General features: G+C 37.1%; 1 protein-coding gene across 2 annotated transcripts in view; it reads right to left on the minus strand.

The window, feature by feature from the left end:
• Nucleotides 1–229: 229 nt before the first annotated feature.
• TAF2 (TATA-box binding protein associated factor 2) overlaps nucleotides 230–16,537 on the minus strand; it is a 59,539-nt gene continuing 43,231 nt past the window's right edge. The window contains exons 18-23 of one of the 2 annotated variants that reach the window (XM_054590436.1): nucleotides 15,408–15,517; nucleotides 14,692–14,921; nucleotides 13,260–13,415; nucleotides 12,675–12,780; nucleotides 9,973–10,095; nucleotides 230–1,603 (exon numbers count right to left, since the gene is read on the minus strand). In XM_054590436.1, the coding sequence (XP_054446411.1) occupies nucleotides 1,311–1,603; nucleotides 9,973–10,095; nucleotides 12,675–12,780; nucleotides 13,260–13,415; nucleotides 14,692–14,921; nucleotides 15,408–15,517 (1,018 nt within the window). In that variant the 3' untranslated portion in view covers nucleotides 230–1,310. The remainder of the gene's footprint in view (nucleotides 1,604–9,972; nucleotides 10,096–12,674; nucleotides 12,781–13,259; nucleotides 13,416–14,691; nucleotides 14,922–15,407; nucleotides 15,518–16,537) is intronic. The other variant, XM_054590437.1, reaches the window with a different exon arrangement.

Consider the following 16,537-nt stretch of genomic DNA (forward strand, 5'->3'; position numbering starts at 1 on the left):
TTAATCCATCTCTTTAAATCATTCTTCCTAATAGGGCCAGCTCAGATCCCACCTACGCACAAAGCTCTCCAAACTTTGAGGGTAGGTGTACTACATACACACAGAGAAAGGTAGCACAAGATATAAAAAGTCACAAAAGCAGAATGATTAATTGAAAAAGTAATTTATTAAACAAGTTAAATACAAATAAAAGTATATTTAAAAGTTTGACATTATTGGATCCCTTTGAAATATCTACTCTGAGAAGAAGTATCTTCCAAACTTCTTAATGATAAGGGAAATGATAAAAATACAACACATATGAAAACATTTTAAACAAACAAACAATAAAGCACATGGTAAATTCAGAAATAAAACAAAAAACATACAAACACACAAACTATTGAGGTTCAAAACCAGAACATTCTTATGCCTTAAATGCGATGGCAGTTGACATGAGGACCAAATTGTCTACGTCCCAGTTAACACGCAGTATATAAACACTGCCTTAAGATATCATAATTTGTGTTATATAGGAATAATTTTAGAAGGTGTTGGTTCTGTAAACTGTTCACATTTAGCAAACATATTACATATGGACTTCTTCACCTGCAGTTAATGAAAAAATAACATAATTTAAACATCTCAATCTGAGAACTGGATTTGATAGTTCTGTTAAATTCCAACATCATAATTGCCAAATGCATTATCAAAAAAGTTATTGAATTTTTTTTTTAAAAGGTTGCTTCTGAAAATTTCAGTATTTTAGGGCAAAACAAAATACCATGTAGTCTTGTTTATAAACTCTGATGCTTACATTCTATGGTTAACACACTCAAAACATGCAATCAAGCAGATTCCTATGGAGAAGCTTCTGCCTTCTGCAGTAGTTCCAAATAGTGTTATATATCCCTGGAATCAGAGACTTTCACAAGATTTGGCAGTAGCTTCTGTTTAACACTTGGCCCGGGAACGCCCATCAAAGGCTTTCAAACATAACTGACTTTGGCAGTGCACGTGGAGACCGTGGCGTGAACGGGGGCTGCCAGTGGACGTGCGGGCCTTCAGGAAAAGAGGTTTGCTCTGTGGGGGGGTGTGCCCGCGCACGCTTTAAAGAGGAAATGGGATGAGACAGTTTATTCGGAACATAAACACATTTTCCTTATCACATCCCAACTGTATAAATGATGTAAATCAGAGGTTTAGAATTTAAATGGATTCTGAATTTCTACGGGTGGCAGGTTTCTTCCTTTACCATTCTTTACGGAGACCAAAGTTTCAGGTACACCTGACTTCCTGACACCGAGGGCAAGGCCTCCCGCATCCTCTGCTCAGTCAGAGAGAGAAGGGGAGCGAACAGACCTGCCGCTGGCGGGGCTGGAGAAAGTGAAAGGCTCCTTGTCCTTTTCTTTACTCTCGTGCTTATGCTTGTGCTTGTGCTTATGTTTGTGCTTCTTCTTCTTCTTCTTGTGCTCGTGGTGGTGGTGGTGGTGGTGGTCGCCGTGCTTGGAGGACGCCGGCCCTTTCGTGAACACCGAGAGCGGGGCCGCTGTGACCGGAGGCACGCTCATCTCCGAAGGGGGCTGTTCTTTACCTTCAAGGTTAAAAACACCCAAATGAATGCCTGTTGATAACAAGGAAAGCGAAATGGAATGAAAGTAAGAGGGAGCTGATGACAGTACAGAAGGAGGGACTCCTGAGTGTCTAGTGCTTTCATGGGCATACGTAGAAGAGGAGAAGTAGCATACAAATAAGTACACACAAATATGTTCTCAGCGTCGTGGCCAGGAAGCTGAATATTTCAACTCCTGTAGTCTGTACAAATTATGACATATCCCAGTGTTTTACCCAACAATTTTCTAAAAATTAACATCGACTATTTTAAAGGACTGCGCAGAGACAATAATGATTACACTGGTGTTACGGGTGAAGACCCACCCCGTCGTTGAAAACACAGCTCCCATCGCAGCGGCTGCCCCCGAAGGAGCTGGGGCGGGGAAATGGCAGCACTATGGACACCTGGAGAACCGCTTGGATGTGCAGACTGTGTTACACTAAGTGACTGACAATGACGGCTCAACAAAACCCCCCATTTCTATAGGTCATTAAGGTAATTTCTAGGAACAGGCCAAGTAAACTCTTTAAGTATATTCAGCACACTTAGAAGAAGGTATAAAGAGAATGTGTCCACTTAAAGATACTAGTGTCATTAAAAACAAAACCTGAGAATTAGGAGACCTGTGCTCTAGAATAGGTTCCACTGTTAACCTTCAGCATAGCTTTTATTCTTCTCTATCTCACCTAAAGAATGGATCAAATGTCTTTGAAAGGTCTTTCCTTTTCTAACATTCTATCAGAATCCACAATAGTAGTTCTCAGACCCCAGTGTCTAAGACCTGCTTCCCGCAGGCCCAGGAATCCGTGCGCCATACCCCAAGGCAAAACGCTTTCTGCGTTACCCCAGTCACTGCCTTACAGGCAGCCGGCTCAGAAACAAGCCTAGGACTCATCTCAGGCCCCTTCCGAGGTCCGGCTGGTTACCAGATCTTGTCGATTCTCGCAAAGATCTCTTAGGCTCACCCACCCCCCAATCGTGCCTGCAAATGTATTACGTTCACCCATCTCGCTTCATCTGGATTGTACAGTGCTCGCCTCCCGTGAACTGGTTTCAAATAAGTTTCAAATAAGCAACTAGAGAAAACAGTGAACTTGACAGACATGAGTCCTCCTGCAGCTTGCAAACTAGCAAAGAAGGAAGAAATTGAGTAACTACGTCTAAGTAATAAAAAAGCGAAAACACAGAGTGAAACGGGAGCAGAACAGGAGGCTTAAATTAGTGGGGGGTAGAAGTTGGAGGGAATTAGAGGCAAAAGTCTCCAATAAATAATGTTTAAGCTAACTCACAGTAAGGGAACGGAAAAGAAAAAAACATTTTAGCTTTTTTAATAATTTAAAACTCAGCTCACGTGTTACTTGTTTGGGGGAGGGTACATTTCCCCAAAATGCACACCCCTCATCAGTTCCTTCATATGCGTGCGCCGCAACACCGCACAAGGCCGGGCTGGCAGGGCTGAGTTACCAAACCACCGGTCCTGACGCTAGGACCTGTGCTCTTAACCGCCCTGCCCTTGGCTCCGGGTGGGGTCCACCCCGCAGGGCGCCCTTCATCTCTGGGTTTTTCGGTTAGACTCTTAACTTCTTGAAGAAAGCGGGGCTGTCTTTTCACCTTTGGATCCCAGTGTGTCGCACGTAGTAGCTCCTACACTCCCACCTCCTCACCCCTGCTAGAGCTTACTAAACAAAGGAATTAATTTAACAGAATTATGTAATTGTTGGGTTCCTTTGTAAAGAGAATGTCAGATGAGCTTAGATCAACTAAATGCAATGGAAGGCCCCTAATTTTTGAAGGATGAGGGATAAATCACAGACACTGGTATAGACCATTCGAATGGTGCTGACTACTCGACTTCCTTTCTGTCTGGCACCACTCCCATATTTACAGCAAGTGAACAAGTCAGACAAAGTTCCTGCTATCAAAAAATTACATTTTTTATATTTATAAGTTTTTGGTAAAGCTAATACTAATAATAAGGCAAAAGCTAAATAAGGAGATTTTTACATATAGAAGCAAGTTTGGGGATCTGCATATTTTGCAATAATTGGTACCTAGATATTCTTCAAATTAAGAAAAAATTTGAGAGCTATTTAATGTATACTATCAGTGAAACATGTCATTATATCAGTGATTTTCAACTGGTGCGCCACAAGAATTTTTAAAACACGGAACACCTGACTATTTGAGGGGCACAGACCTCTTTTTCCCTTAGGCTGTCACATTGTGAAATGACAACAGCCAACGCAGCAATGGCCGCCAATGCCATCTAACGTGAATGAATCGAAATTATACCTTTTCTTCCTGTCAGGCAAAAAGTGCATTTTTTGGTGTGCCCCAGAATTTTAGTAATTAGTTTATGTGTGCCATGAGATGAAAAAGGTTGAAAATTACTGCACGACATGGTTTTAATTTAGATTTTAAATAAATTACATGAATAGGGTCATAATTTTATAAAAATAAGTAAGCAGTTCCATATGAAACGGAATACATAGGCAGGGGATGAGGAGAGGCAGTAAGAGGCCTGAAGGCCTCATGAACAAACTCCTCTAGCGCCTGTCTCACTATTCAGTCAGCCCCTATCAACAGACTCCGCAGCTGTCCAGCTGGCTATCTGCACTCCTGGGAGTCTGCGGTCCTTTTCTGCACCGAGGCAAGTTTCACCATCTAATCCTCCACACTTGCCAAGCTACTTGCATTGCAGAAAAGCCAACAGTTCTACTGGAAAATGCACCTTCCAGCACAGACAACTGCCAAATTGACAACTGCGTGCACGTGCGTGTACTCTTTTCCAAGGAATACTTACAGGAAATACAGAGGACTTTAAAAGTACAAATTTCTAGTTCTGTGGCCTTATACTCTGCATTAGAAATACATTACTTGATTATATATCTTAAGTTTCTCTTGATTTGTATTGTCGTATTATGAAGACAATGGATTAGCTAGATCCAAGGATAAAAGTGTTAGGAACCAGGGCTCCTAAGAACAAATGGTTGATTGCAGGTCTGGGTAAATAATTTACAAGATGAGTCTGAACAACCTGGTATAATAGCAAAGAAGTTAAAGCCTTCTCAATGGGCTCAAGAGTCACCTTAAGAGGTTCTCGCTGTCCAAAGGTGGGACAATTTGAATGTTGATAAGGATAAAAATTGTAATGGACTGGAACTGATTAATCACTGTACTGGAGGATACTAGTTAACCAATTCGTTATTTTGAAAATTATTAATAGAATCAAGCCTTTCTCTTTTTCCTATATGACCTATACCACTGGAAAATAACAGACAAAGGCGAATTTAGCTTTATAAAAATATTCCAGTTTATAAATAAAAATGGAAAGATAAATTAGAATATTACTATCTTTCAACCCTTAGAGTTAATGACCCTAACTCTAAGCCTTGAATACCTTAATGACTAACTTCATAAAAAAGTCAACCAGACACTGTACGTATCCAGACTGAAGAACAGACCACTACCTATAAACCTGCTGAGCTTCCAGATACTGCTACAAATTTACAGGAAATACAGAGGACTCCAACACATTAACTACACCAGAGGTATACAATTAGCAAAATAAAGACCTACAACCACAGATGAAAAACCTGGTTTCTTTAACAAATACATTGTAAAGGGGGAGAAAAGATAAAAAGATCAACTGAAGACTTTAAATTTATAAAGGTATAAAGGATATACCAGCCAAATGCAACATGTAGACTTTATGTGAACACTGATTCCAACAAATGAACTGTTAATAAAAATAATGGTATTTATGAGTCAATTAAAATTTAAACAGTGACTAATTTAATGATACAAAAAAACCTCATTTTTAAAAGTATATTACTGTGGTTATGACTTTTTGAAGTTCTTATCTCTTATAGATACATACTAAATTATTTTTAATAGTTTTTTTTACTGTATTTTTTCCCATTACCATTTATCCCCTTTACACTCTCTTTCACCTCCACCTAAATTGGTAAATTTAGTGAAGGGGTCCCCCACACTAAATTATTTGAAATGATGATATGTAGGATTTGTAACAAAATAATTCAGAAGGGTGGAAATGGGTAAGGACACAGATTAGGGTTTCATTATACTCATCTGACTACTTCAGTTTTCCCTAATAAAGCATTTTTTAAAGGAGCGGTTAAAGCAATATGGTTCTATCCATGAAAATGTCAAATGCCCATATTCTTTGACTGAGAGAGTTCATTTCCAGAAATTTATCCCACAAATGTGCAAAGAAATATTCTACTATTCATTAGACTACTATCTGGAACAACAGTGCGCTGACAAAACCTAATGTTACTCTGTCCCTACCACCTGCCTTTAAATCTCTTTTAACCTCTGGTTATGAAGTTTTTCCTTTATGAGAGACAATATATATCTTGTTTGCTTGATCCCTATCTTTCCTGGCTAACTATTACCAAGTCTAATCCAAGGTGGTAAGAAAGTGCCATGTCCTTCCCATGTGGAATTGTATGTATTCCCAGTCAGATTTGGGACACATGAATTTACTTTCACACTAGGATTAGAAGGTTGTCTCCACTTATGGAAAAGTGAAAGTATTATCATCCCCAGCACAAACATTTACACATGTAATTTCATATATTATTGCAGGGGCTTATAGGAAGCCTGGGAACCTGAGACCCACTCATTTTTAAGTTACTTATAACCCTTTCAGTGACCTGAAATATATATATATATATATGTCTCCATTGTAGGATATCAGGTATATCAGAAAAAGGACACACACACACACACACACACACACACACACACACACACACTCACTCACTCCCTCACTCACTCCACATTATAATTTTTCTACTTCATGTTACAGAGAAAGAATAAAACAGATACTTAGTTTTGTTGTTCTACCCAATACAGAATCTTCCCTAGAGACCTAATAAAATGCACTGTAATAGTTTGCTGCAGTTAACTTAACAAATGCAAAACAAAACAAATAGAAAGCCTAATATGGAAGTTTTTCAGCCCATTTACAAGGGCGCTGATAATAGTCAGTAACCGGTTAATACTATTAAATTCATTCACATTAGGTATAAGTTTAAATTTAACACAAAACCTGCCATTTCTATTAGAAGAATTGTAAAGTCTATTCTTGGGATTCTTTAGATCACTATAAAAATTAAAGTGTAGAATTATGTCATTAAAATTTAAGAAAAAGAGCAAAGTCTGTTTTCCATATTAGAGTTTCAAAAGAAGAATGGTAGGGCTCTCACGTGCTTTGGTTTTTGTTTTAGAGAATTTCATGCATCAAAAGAGTGCTTTGCTGCTTATGCAGGAAGGCGCTCCATGTACAGCAGCCCTAGCCAGGCAACCACAGGACTCCCCTCTCCTTCCCCACAGAACCATCAGGGGTTCCCACTGCTCCGCTCCAGCTGCTCCTCCTCTCTGCTTCATCACAGCAACGCTGCAGCAGCTTGGGCAGCAGCTTGGGCGGGAGGCCAGGCTGCAGTGGCCCGAGAGAAGGCATGGTATGCTTAACCAGTCACCATGGGAACCGTAAACCCTTTCTCCAAATCCCCTTCCTTACCTCAGGGGAGGGAAAAGAACTAGTATAAAGTAACGAAGGAAAATACTCCTGCCACTTCTTTTTTATCTCAAATGCCTTAACCTACCATACACCTATCATTCGTGCCCTAAAATATTATGCAGGAAAGCTGGAAGGTTAGAAAATATAAAATGTGACTTTCCTCTACACAGTTTCCAGCTCTTCTTTATCTGACCTAAACCCTCCTTCTTTTTCTACTCCTCCCAGATGACATCTGCAACACATTCCAGTGCTCAGTCATCGTCTGGCTTGCTGGCTCTGAAAGACCCCCTCAGACTTCATCTCAGCTCATGAATAAAGGAAGCAGGGGTCCCAAACTCAAAAGCCTTGGACCTAAGAAGACAGCATAAATGAGGACACAGACTACCAGGTGCAAACAAATGGAATCAATGAAATAGCACATCCCTATCTAAAAAGGCCTCTCAGTTAACTCTTTTACAAGAGAAGCTGGAAATCCAGATTTTTATGTATAATCTCTTCATTTTTAGGCAAGTGCAAAAAAATTTATAAGACTTCTAAAGACCAAATAAAAGATGCCTCAGCTGAATGAACTGAGTAAGGCCAAAAGAACCCATTTGTGAACCTCAATCTAGGATCCCTGCAGACTGAAGAGAAGTCACAGCCTCCCGTTCCACTGCTCTTCCTGTGCTCCTCTGGTGAACCCCCAACTCTCAGCCCCAGGCCAAGAAGACCCCCTCTTCCCGCTGGGAGGCAGGAAGACAGGAAGTTCCTCTTGTACTGCCGACTTCACAACCTCACTTGGGTTAGGTTACAGCTGTGCTTGTCATTCTGAAAGGCAGAGCTGCAAGTGCCCCTTCTCTTAGAGACACCGGTCCACACAGGGCTAGGTTTTGTACTTCTTTTCTTCAGGTAAGTTAAAAGGGTTTTTGTTGGCTGGTATGGGAAAGTTATCTATCAAATATAATAGTGTGTCTACAGGAAAACTGTTTTTAGATCCCCAAATAAATACATGTAGATCTAAACCTTTGGAACACTATCATTTGTAAAATGAAGGTTTCCTAAATTCTAATAATAACACTTGAATTTAAAGACCTGCTCAGTGGTCATAAGGTACTGAACAGCATAAATATATTTAAAGAAATTATAAAGGTGCATTAAAGAATATATTCAAAATTTAAGTTCTATAGATCTGTCTATAAATAATATACTGGTAAAGATTTTGTCTCATGACATAAAAGGGCGCTTCACTAACAGCAACTAAAGTTAAAATTTTAAAGCTTTCCTATTCCCCACCACGTGCCCCATATCTCCTCCCCAGTCTTCCCACAGTATGCCATGAGAACTCTAAGACTGTAAAGAGAAATTCCCAAATGCATTTTTAAAGACATATGGCACAATAACACAAAAGCACGCTGTTGGGTACAAAAAGGTGTTAAGATTTGCTTCTGCATAGGTTAGTGTGCCATAACAGAGAAAAACCAAACATATGCATTTAGGTCATTTTCTGGAACAGGAATTTGACTACTGAAATTCAGACAGTATTATTTTTTTAAAAGGCACAAGTGTCACTGTCAAGCTGTATCAAGAGGTTTGAAACTCCCTAAGTTTTATAATTTTAAAAAATTTTTCACATCTAGCAAAATTTTTAATAAGTATGACAGTAAAGGAAAACTGCACCAGAACAAAGCAAACAACGCCCCCTCCAAAAAAAACCCCAAGAGAATACAAAACCAGCGAGGGTTAAAAAAAATGTCAAAATTCACTTGTCAAAGTCAGTGCTAAAGTCTCCAGCTGATTTCCTTCTGAAATATATTTTGTGAATCTACTACAATAAATGCATAAAGCACACAGAGATATAAGCACCCAACCGTCTGGGGTCACAATACCAAAATATTTTGAGATGTTGCTTTTGTTTGAAGTCTCCTCTTAATCACAGTTGGTTTCCTAAGCTCCTCAAATCAATAAACAGTTACTCTTCTGTTTATATCATAAAAACATGGTTTATATAAGCAAAACCCATCCATTGAAATTTTAAAGCCAGATTAATGACTTTTGGAAAAACTATTCATTAAAAGTGATTTTGCTTATGTATCTTGTTTTTCACTCCCAGTTCCTCCAAAATTGAAGACTAAATCTTTTCATCTGCATCAACTGTTTGCTCTTTATTTGGATTATAATCTCCTTCCAAACGACAGAAGAACAGAGTAAGCAGAAGACAGTGTTAAATAGTAGAATAGGTAATAAACATATCTAAACTGAATTCCCTTCATAAACAAGCTTGATTAGTGTGAAATAATTTAAAAGTCAAAACAAGTTAGTTTTCTAGATATAGCACCAAGTCTTCATGATTGAACCAACTGTAAAACATCCAGGGCAAAGGAGAGAGGAGAAATAAATGGCTCATTTTTGTATTTTATGAAAGTACAAAGGGACAGATTTAATGATTCCTACCAAAGCTGACACATTTTCGTGTTATAACATTCTTAGAAAAAGCACTACAAGGGAAAAGCAAGATGTTAATATAATGGGTATCTTTAAACAACATAAGATGATTTTTTCCCCTTCCTTTCTACTTTTCTGTTATTTCCAAGTTTTCCAAAATAGGAGTAAATTACTTTTGAAATAGTAAATAGTCTAATTTAAAGTAGTCTTTATGTTAGATACTTTAAAGTCAAAGTGTTGCAAGAAAAGAAAGTCCTTAGATCTGTACTTTTATTTTTTAAGTTAATAAAGACATTTTGTTGTACACCTGAAACGAATATAACATTGAATGCGAAAAAGAAGAAAAGAAACCTTATGGAGTTTATAGATTTGTTCTTGAGCAAAAAAGTAACCACCACCATAATTTCACCTGCTCCCTTCCGTGCAAGCTCCACACCCCACTGGGGCTTGGCAGCGGGCGCACCGTCGCTGACTGGCGAGTGCTGGGGTATCAGCGCAGGCCGAGAGCTGGCCGGCCGGTACTTAGAGAGCCCTAAAATTCCAAAGGAGGCGGAGAATTAATTTCTTTCTTTCCCAAAAGGAAAAAAAAAAAAAGCCTGACAGATTTTTATAAGCTAACCTTTAAACCAGAAACAGTTCAACAGTAAAATTCTTATAAAAGAGTACAGTTTCTACTGCTGAAGATACCATTTGATTTAACCCCTTGTCACGGTTCCTATATACTTAAGCCTGAGAACAATACACAGTCCAGAAAGACAGGAAGTTTGACTGGTCTGCTGAACATATAAAATGGATTCTATACTCTGGTGCAGAAACCATGTCATATTTCTTAATATTTACACAGAACTTCGCATATAGTAAAGATTGCTCGCTATCCCCCCAAATTTGTTAATAAATTCCATTCTACTATTTACTCAATATATAGATAAAATAATTTAGGGGTTAAAGAAGATATTTAAAATAGGAAATGTCTTAATGGTATAATATGAATAGCACTGTAGTAGGTATCAGGAGACCCAGGTTCTGATTCCAAATTATCAACAAATAAGATATATAAACCAGGTAAAACATTTATGTGTCTCAATTCCTTCATTTGTCACACGGAAAAGTTTTAAGCTTTGGGTCTAGCCCTGAGATGGCTATTACTGGATGTGTCCTTTAGGGAAAGTCATTTGCTATCTCTCTGCTTAAGTTTATTTATCTGTAAAATGGATAGAACAGATAAATAGTTGATAAGATCTCTTACAATTATAAAAGCCAAGAAATCCATAACCTGTCAGTTTTCAAATATATCTTAGGCCTCATATCCTACCTGAAGTTAGTTCTCAAATTCCACTAGCTCATCCCAGATGACTAGATAGTGAAAAATGGTCTAGGTCTCCTAACTAAAACTAAACAGAAAGCCAAACAGACATAAAGCAGACCAAGATGGATAACAGGAACTTTGCCAAAAGGTAACATGTTAGAAAAAAACACTCACTCAAATGTAAATATCATAAAAGACAACCAGCATGGCGTATGAATAAGATTTTCCAATAAAAAGAAATAGAAAGAGTACCCAGATAAAAGTCATAATTTTAAAACTATAAAATAAACATAAATTATTTTATAGTCAATTAATCTTTTAGGTTATTGCATTTATGACAGTAAAACTATGACATACAAAAAATGATAATGATAAATGAAAATTAATGAATTATACCTTATGTATCAATATGAATTTTAGAAGCATAATGTTGAGTGAAAAAACCTAGTAATATCAAGTGCCATACCAATTTCAAAAAATTTATAAGATGTGAGCAAACATATAGATTATATATCTATGTGGCACACTATTTAAAAAGCAGTAGAATGATTAAGAAAGAGAAAATTAAAATCAAGACAGTATTTACTTGTAGCGCAAAGGCAAGTGAACAGATTCTGGGAAGATGCACGGTGGCAAAGCCCATGGGATGGAGTGAAATAAAGACGTTAAGGTGGGTAGCAGGTTCACACATTTTTTAAAAAATACTGTATTTCGCAACTTACATGCAAGTTATATCTAAGCTTTATTCCTGAAAATTAAAAAACGCTGATGACATAAACTATGTGAAATCTCTTTGAAAGGCATTATGGCATTATATATCAAGAGCTATGACAATCTGAAGTGAAGTATCTCATAATATAGTTAAAATTAATAATTTAGCCAACAATGTATTTTAGGGAATTTATCCAAAGAACATAATTTGATAAAAAAAGAAACAAAAGTTTTTGTATGAAGAAATGCAGTGTAGAATTACCTGTAACAAATAAAAATAAAAAATACCTAAATGCCTACCAACAGGGAAATAGTAAGGTAAATTTTAGTATGTCAACTCAATACTGTCTCAGATAATATTTTCAAAAGGAAAGATTATGTTTGAGAGGTGCACACAAAAATCTATGATATGATATGATGTGAAACAGACAGACAAAAAAGAAGTAGTTGTATTTTGAGCAGCATTAACTTTAGTCAAAGAATCTGAAATATAATTATGGTTACATTATTAAAAACAAACTGAATCTAGTATTTTATTTTAACTTTTAGGTTAAGCCTACTAGGGAGAGACGGAGAGAAATTAAAGCTATTGGAAGGAATCTGATAAATGGGTTTTTTTTTTTAAAAAGTATAAATATGCCAAATATTAAAAAAATAAAATGGAAAATCAAAAGAAACATTTTTTTAACTTATTCCTTTGCTCATGTGTGTTATAATCTGAAACAATCTAATATTTTATTTTATACCAGCTACTTTTAAACATTATAGTTGTTCACTTAAAATTAAACCAAGCCCTGGTCAGGTGGCTCAGTTGGTTGGAGCACAGTCTTGTACACCAAAAGGCTGAAGGTTCAATTCCCAGTCAGGGCACATACCTAGGATGCAGGTTTGGTCCCTGATCGGGGCATGTACGGGAAGCAATTGATCAGTGTTTCTCTCACACTGATGTTTCTTTCTCTGTTTCTCTCTCTCTTTAAAAATCAATAAACGTATCTTCAGGGGAGGAGTGAAAATAAATGAATAAAGCAACACACTTTAGAATAGTGGTATGTGAACTCTCCTGATCATCCCCGTGACAGCAGTACTAATCTTACCTGGAGTTGATGGCCTTTCAAGCATGTTCAAATGATGAGAAATGAAGGCCTGGCTATCATGAACAGTATCCATATCAATCTCTTCTTCGTCTTGAGAGCTTGAAAACTAAAAGAGAAACACAGAACAAAAGAGAAAAAGGGCCATATATCACTTTATATTTGGATCTTAGTACTTAGGAAAAGTAGCAGAGAGGCCATAGGCTATTCCCCCAAATAATCTTAAAAGGAAAAGCAGTGTCTTTTTCTCAAAAAAGTATTAAGAGAGAGAAAAGATTATGTGGTTCAGCCTCCAAAAGAAGCTGATTGAAAATTACTGGAAATTTAACAGCAACTAAAATCTATTCCTACGTTATGGGAGAGTAGTGAGCAGTGGTAGATGTACACATAGTTCCTCCCCACACACAGAAGTATCTGATAACAGTAGTTAAACAATTGGTTGGAATGTTTTAGAGATGGGCATTTGAGTTCTTCTGTGATTCAGTCTGTCCCATCTATTACTAAGGAAAAACCATCGCAAATATTCAAAGATTTACAAGAAGGTGAATATCCTACACTGTTAATACAGGCTTAACCTGTATTTCTTACTCTGATTTTGAGTTTGACTTTACTGCTATCCTCATTCTTCTCCAGTATTTGACCAGGTTCTAGTGGGGACCCCAGTGGTGTATCAGACTTCCTCTTCACTCCCTGCTGATGAGCTGATATATTACATGATGCTTCCTTGGCAAGGTGATCATCTTCCTGCGGCAATATTTAAGATCAAAATTAGATTTCTGAAGACAAATAGCTCATTTTATAGCTGAAAACTAAGAGCTATAGCAACCATGCAGATTAGAGCATGCCCAGTGCCTAAAAGTTATCAGCAATGGGCTTAAAATAAATTTCACCTTTTTCGGTCTGCTGGTTTTTTGGGGGGAGGGGCAGGCAAGGGGGAGAAGAGTTATTTAAGTGAACTTTTAGAGCTTTCCCAAAAGAATATATCTTTTGGTGTCACATTTTCTCCTCTTATCCCGAAGACTCCACATATGAATGTGGATAAATTAACACATACGGGTGAGAATTATAAACATACTCATTTCCACAGATCTATTACTATTCAGATCTACAAGAGCTCTTTAATGAAACTCTTTTTTCCCCCCTATGGAAAGATTTATTTTACTTCTTCATAACCCAAACTCTAGGATACGTTTTAAACTTACAATAATTAAGTTCAATTATATTTCAGAAAATCTAAGTAATTTTAAATGACTATTTCTAACTAGAATAGAGAGAATCTGAGTTTTAAAGTGTCAAAACACCAGTAGGGAATTGCCAGGCAAGTAACCTGGTCTAAATATTGGTGAAAAATGAAGCCTGACATATTGGGGACATTTTGTCATCAATGAAAAAAACCATTTCTAAAAAATGTTCTTTAAATTACAATAAAATGATTGGTATGTATCCTTAAGGTCTGTCTACAAAATGTCTGGTAATTTTATAATGCATAGCTAGAAATAAAACTTTCTATGTAAAGGCAAACATACACACAAATTTTAAAATGTAATAGACAATGTCCTCCCAAATCAGATTACTCATTTACCTGATCATTCGTTATCTATTTATTCAAGAAGCATTTGCCAGGCACTTGTCATGTTTAAAACTGCTAGGTGTTATACAGAGCAGGGGGCGGGGTGGAAGTCAGGGCCCCTTGCGTTCAAACGGTTTGCCACTACCATAAATGGGCAAGAAGGTTAATATGTAACAGGTTAAATATTCATTTCAGTCTTCTATTGCTCAAAGAAGAAATTCTATGCTCAAGTACAAACAATCATTATATCACCACAAAAGGGGTAAATGGACTGGCAGCACTATGGAGTTGCCAGTACATTTTGTAAACTACATCAGCCAGCAGTTTTTAAAAAGGTACAAAACAAGCTGTTAGTGGCATTAAAATTTGTCAGTTCAAAAGAAGCAATTCTCTTCTCGAGATAGCCCTATATAATAAAACCACATCTTCTATAACACACGTGATTCTTACAGGGTTCTGAAATCCAACTAGCTGTGCATGGCTACTTGGATTAATTGCAGCTTCTTGGTTGCCTGCGATGGCCTCTGGAATTATGGTCGGATTCAAGACAGCTTTTTTCTCTTTGAGATTGAGAACCAACCCAAGCTCTGGCAAGGGCAAGCAGGAAGGTCTACTGAGGCCAAAAAGTGTGAAGTACAAGTCCACAGCACCACACCGTAGCCTCCAGTCATGGGAAGTACCTAAGAAGGAAAAGAAATAAAGGAATAAAACTCAATATGCACATGTAAACATACATTGTTAACTGTCCCAGAACTTGTTCAGAGGGAAGAAATGAAAGGATTATGATGCTTAAAAGCAGCCATCTCTTGACCTACAGCCCCCACTGGCAAAGCATCTACCCTAAAGATGCATCTTATCTTAGTGCAAATACTTATAAATCACTCCAGGAACAATAAATGGTAGTGAGTGAACTAGTGAATTTTATAACTAGAAAAATGTAATCACCAACACCATTCTTCTTTACAAAATGAATACCAAAAGGATATAATGAATATATCCCTAGAAAATGATTCACATCTAGCACTGTAAAGGAAGGTATAAGAAGTAGCCCACTTTAAAAATAAAAAGATAAAAAATAAACCATAGTTCTTTAAGTATTGAAAACCTATTGTAAAATGAAAATAATCCAATCACAGAATTTTTTTTGAAGGCCACTGTCATCTCACCGGAATTCATCAGTTTCCAAAGTTGATCCACCAGGGCTTCAGTGCACAAGGGAGACTCCATGTTCTTCGTAAACGGTGGGTTCTTAGTTAACATATTTAGAATCTTATGTCTGAAAAAAAAATTAAATTTTTGTCAACCATTAAATAAAAATATTAAAAATTGGTTTTTTTTAATGGTTGTACCTGTATCTGTAGTTCCTTCTTCCTATTTTATCATCTCCGTTCTTAGATCTAGTTTTGTATTTAGGTTTAGTTTAATTTCAGAAGGTTTATGTTACATCCTAAATATTTACTGTTTTTTTCACTAAACAATTTGGGTGGGTTTGTTCTTTCTAAAACTGCCTTAGTACACAAGGAGGTGTTCTGAAACACGACTCTATGTATTCTTAACCAACCTTTCCATTCCACTTTTAAAACGAACACTTTACTCTCCTTAGAAAAGAGTACAAAAAGACTGACCAGTAAATATAAAAATCTTAAAATGAGGCAAAAAATAGGCCAAGAAGAGGGCTGCATTTGAGATAAAATGAATATAAATTTCATTATTATGGTATCCCTGTAGAGCACAGAAATGTGCAGGAGCATTTTAAATACAGAGATGGCAAAAAGGTTTCCTCAAAATAAGCTGATGTTGAGAAGAGTCAATTCATAAAATAGTACCCTTACAGATGGCAACAGTGACACTGTGCTACTGGGAGTTTTTTACTTTATGTGAGAGGCTACCTGAACACACTACATAGTCTTCTAAAAATAAGGCAGTGTGACCAAAACAAAATCTGAAAGAGAAAATGTCCAATGCCATAAGAAGACACCATAAAAAGAGGATAGAGAAAGAAAAGAAGCAAGGAGGCTCTGAGAGTAATTTAGCATTTAGTGAAGCCAGGCCTAGGGACGAGGGCTGAAAAACTCAAACCTCAGAGCAATAGTTGGATATAAGGGAGGAAGAAGGAAAACTTCGGTTGCAATTTTTACTGATGTTAGCAAAACTTTAAAAGAGGTGAACCTGGGAATTTTTTATATTTAACTGTTGTTGGAAAAATATCATAGGAGATTACTACTTGAGAAAGAGATGGGAGAAAAGTGGATTGCTAGGTTGTAGTTAAAGTGACTTAATCCCTTTTGACTTTAAT

The sequence above is a fragment of the Pteronotus mesoamericanus genome, unplaced genomic scaffold, assembly GCF_021234165.1.
Source record: "Pteronotus mesoamericanus isolate MK-2021 breed Mesoamerican mustached bat unplaced genomic scaffold, CSHL_Meso_final scaffold_174, whole genome shotgun sequence".
Taxonomy (NCBI): Eukaryota; Metazoa; Chordata; class Mammalia; order Chiroptera; family Mormoopidae; genus Pteronotus; species Pteronotus mesoamericanus.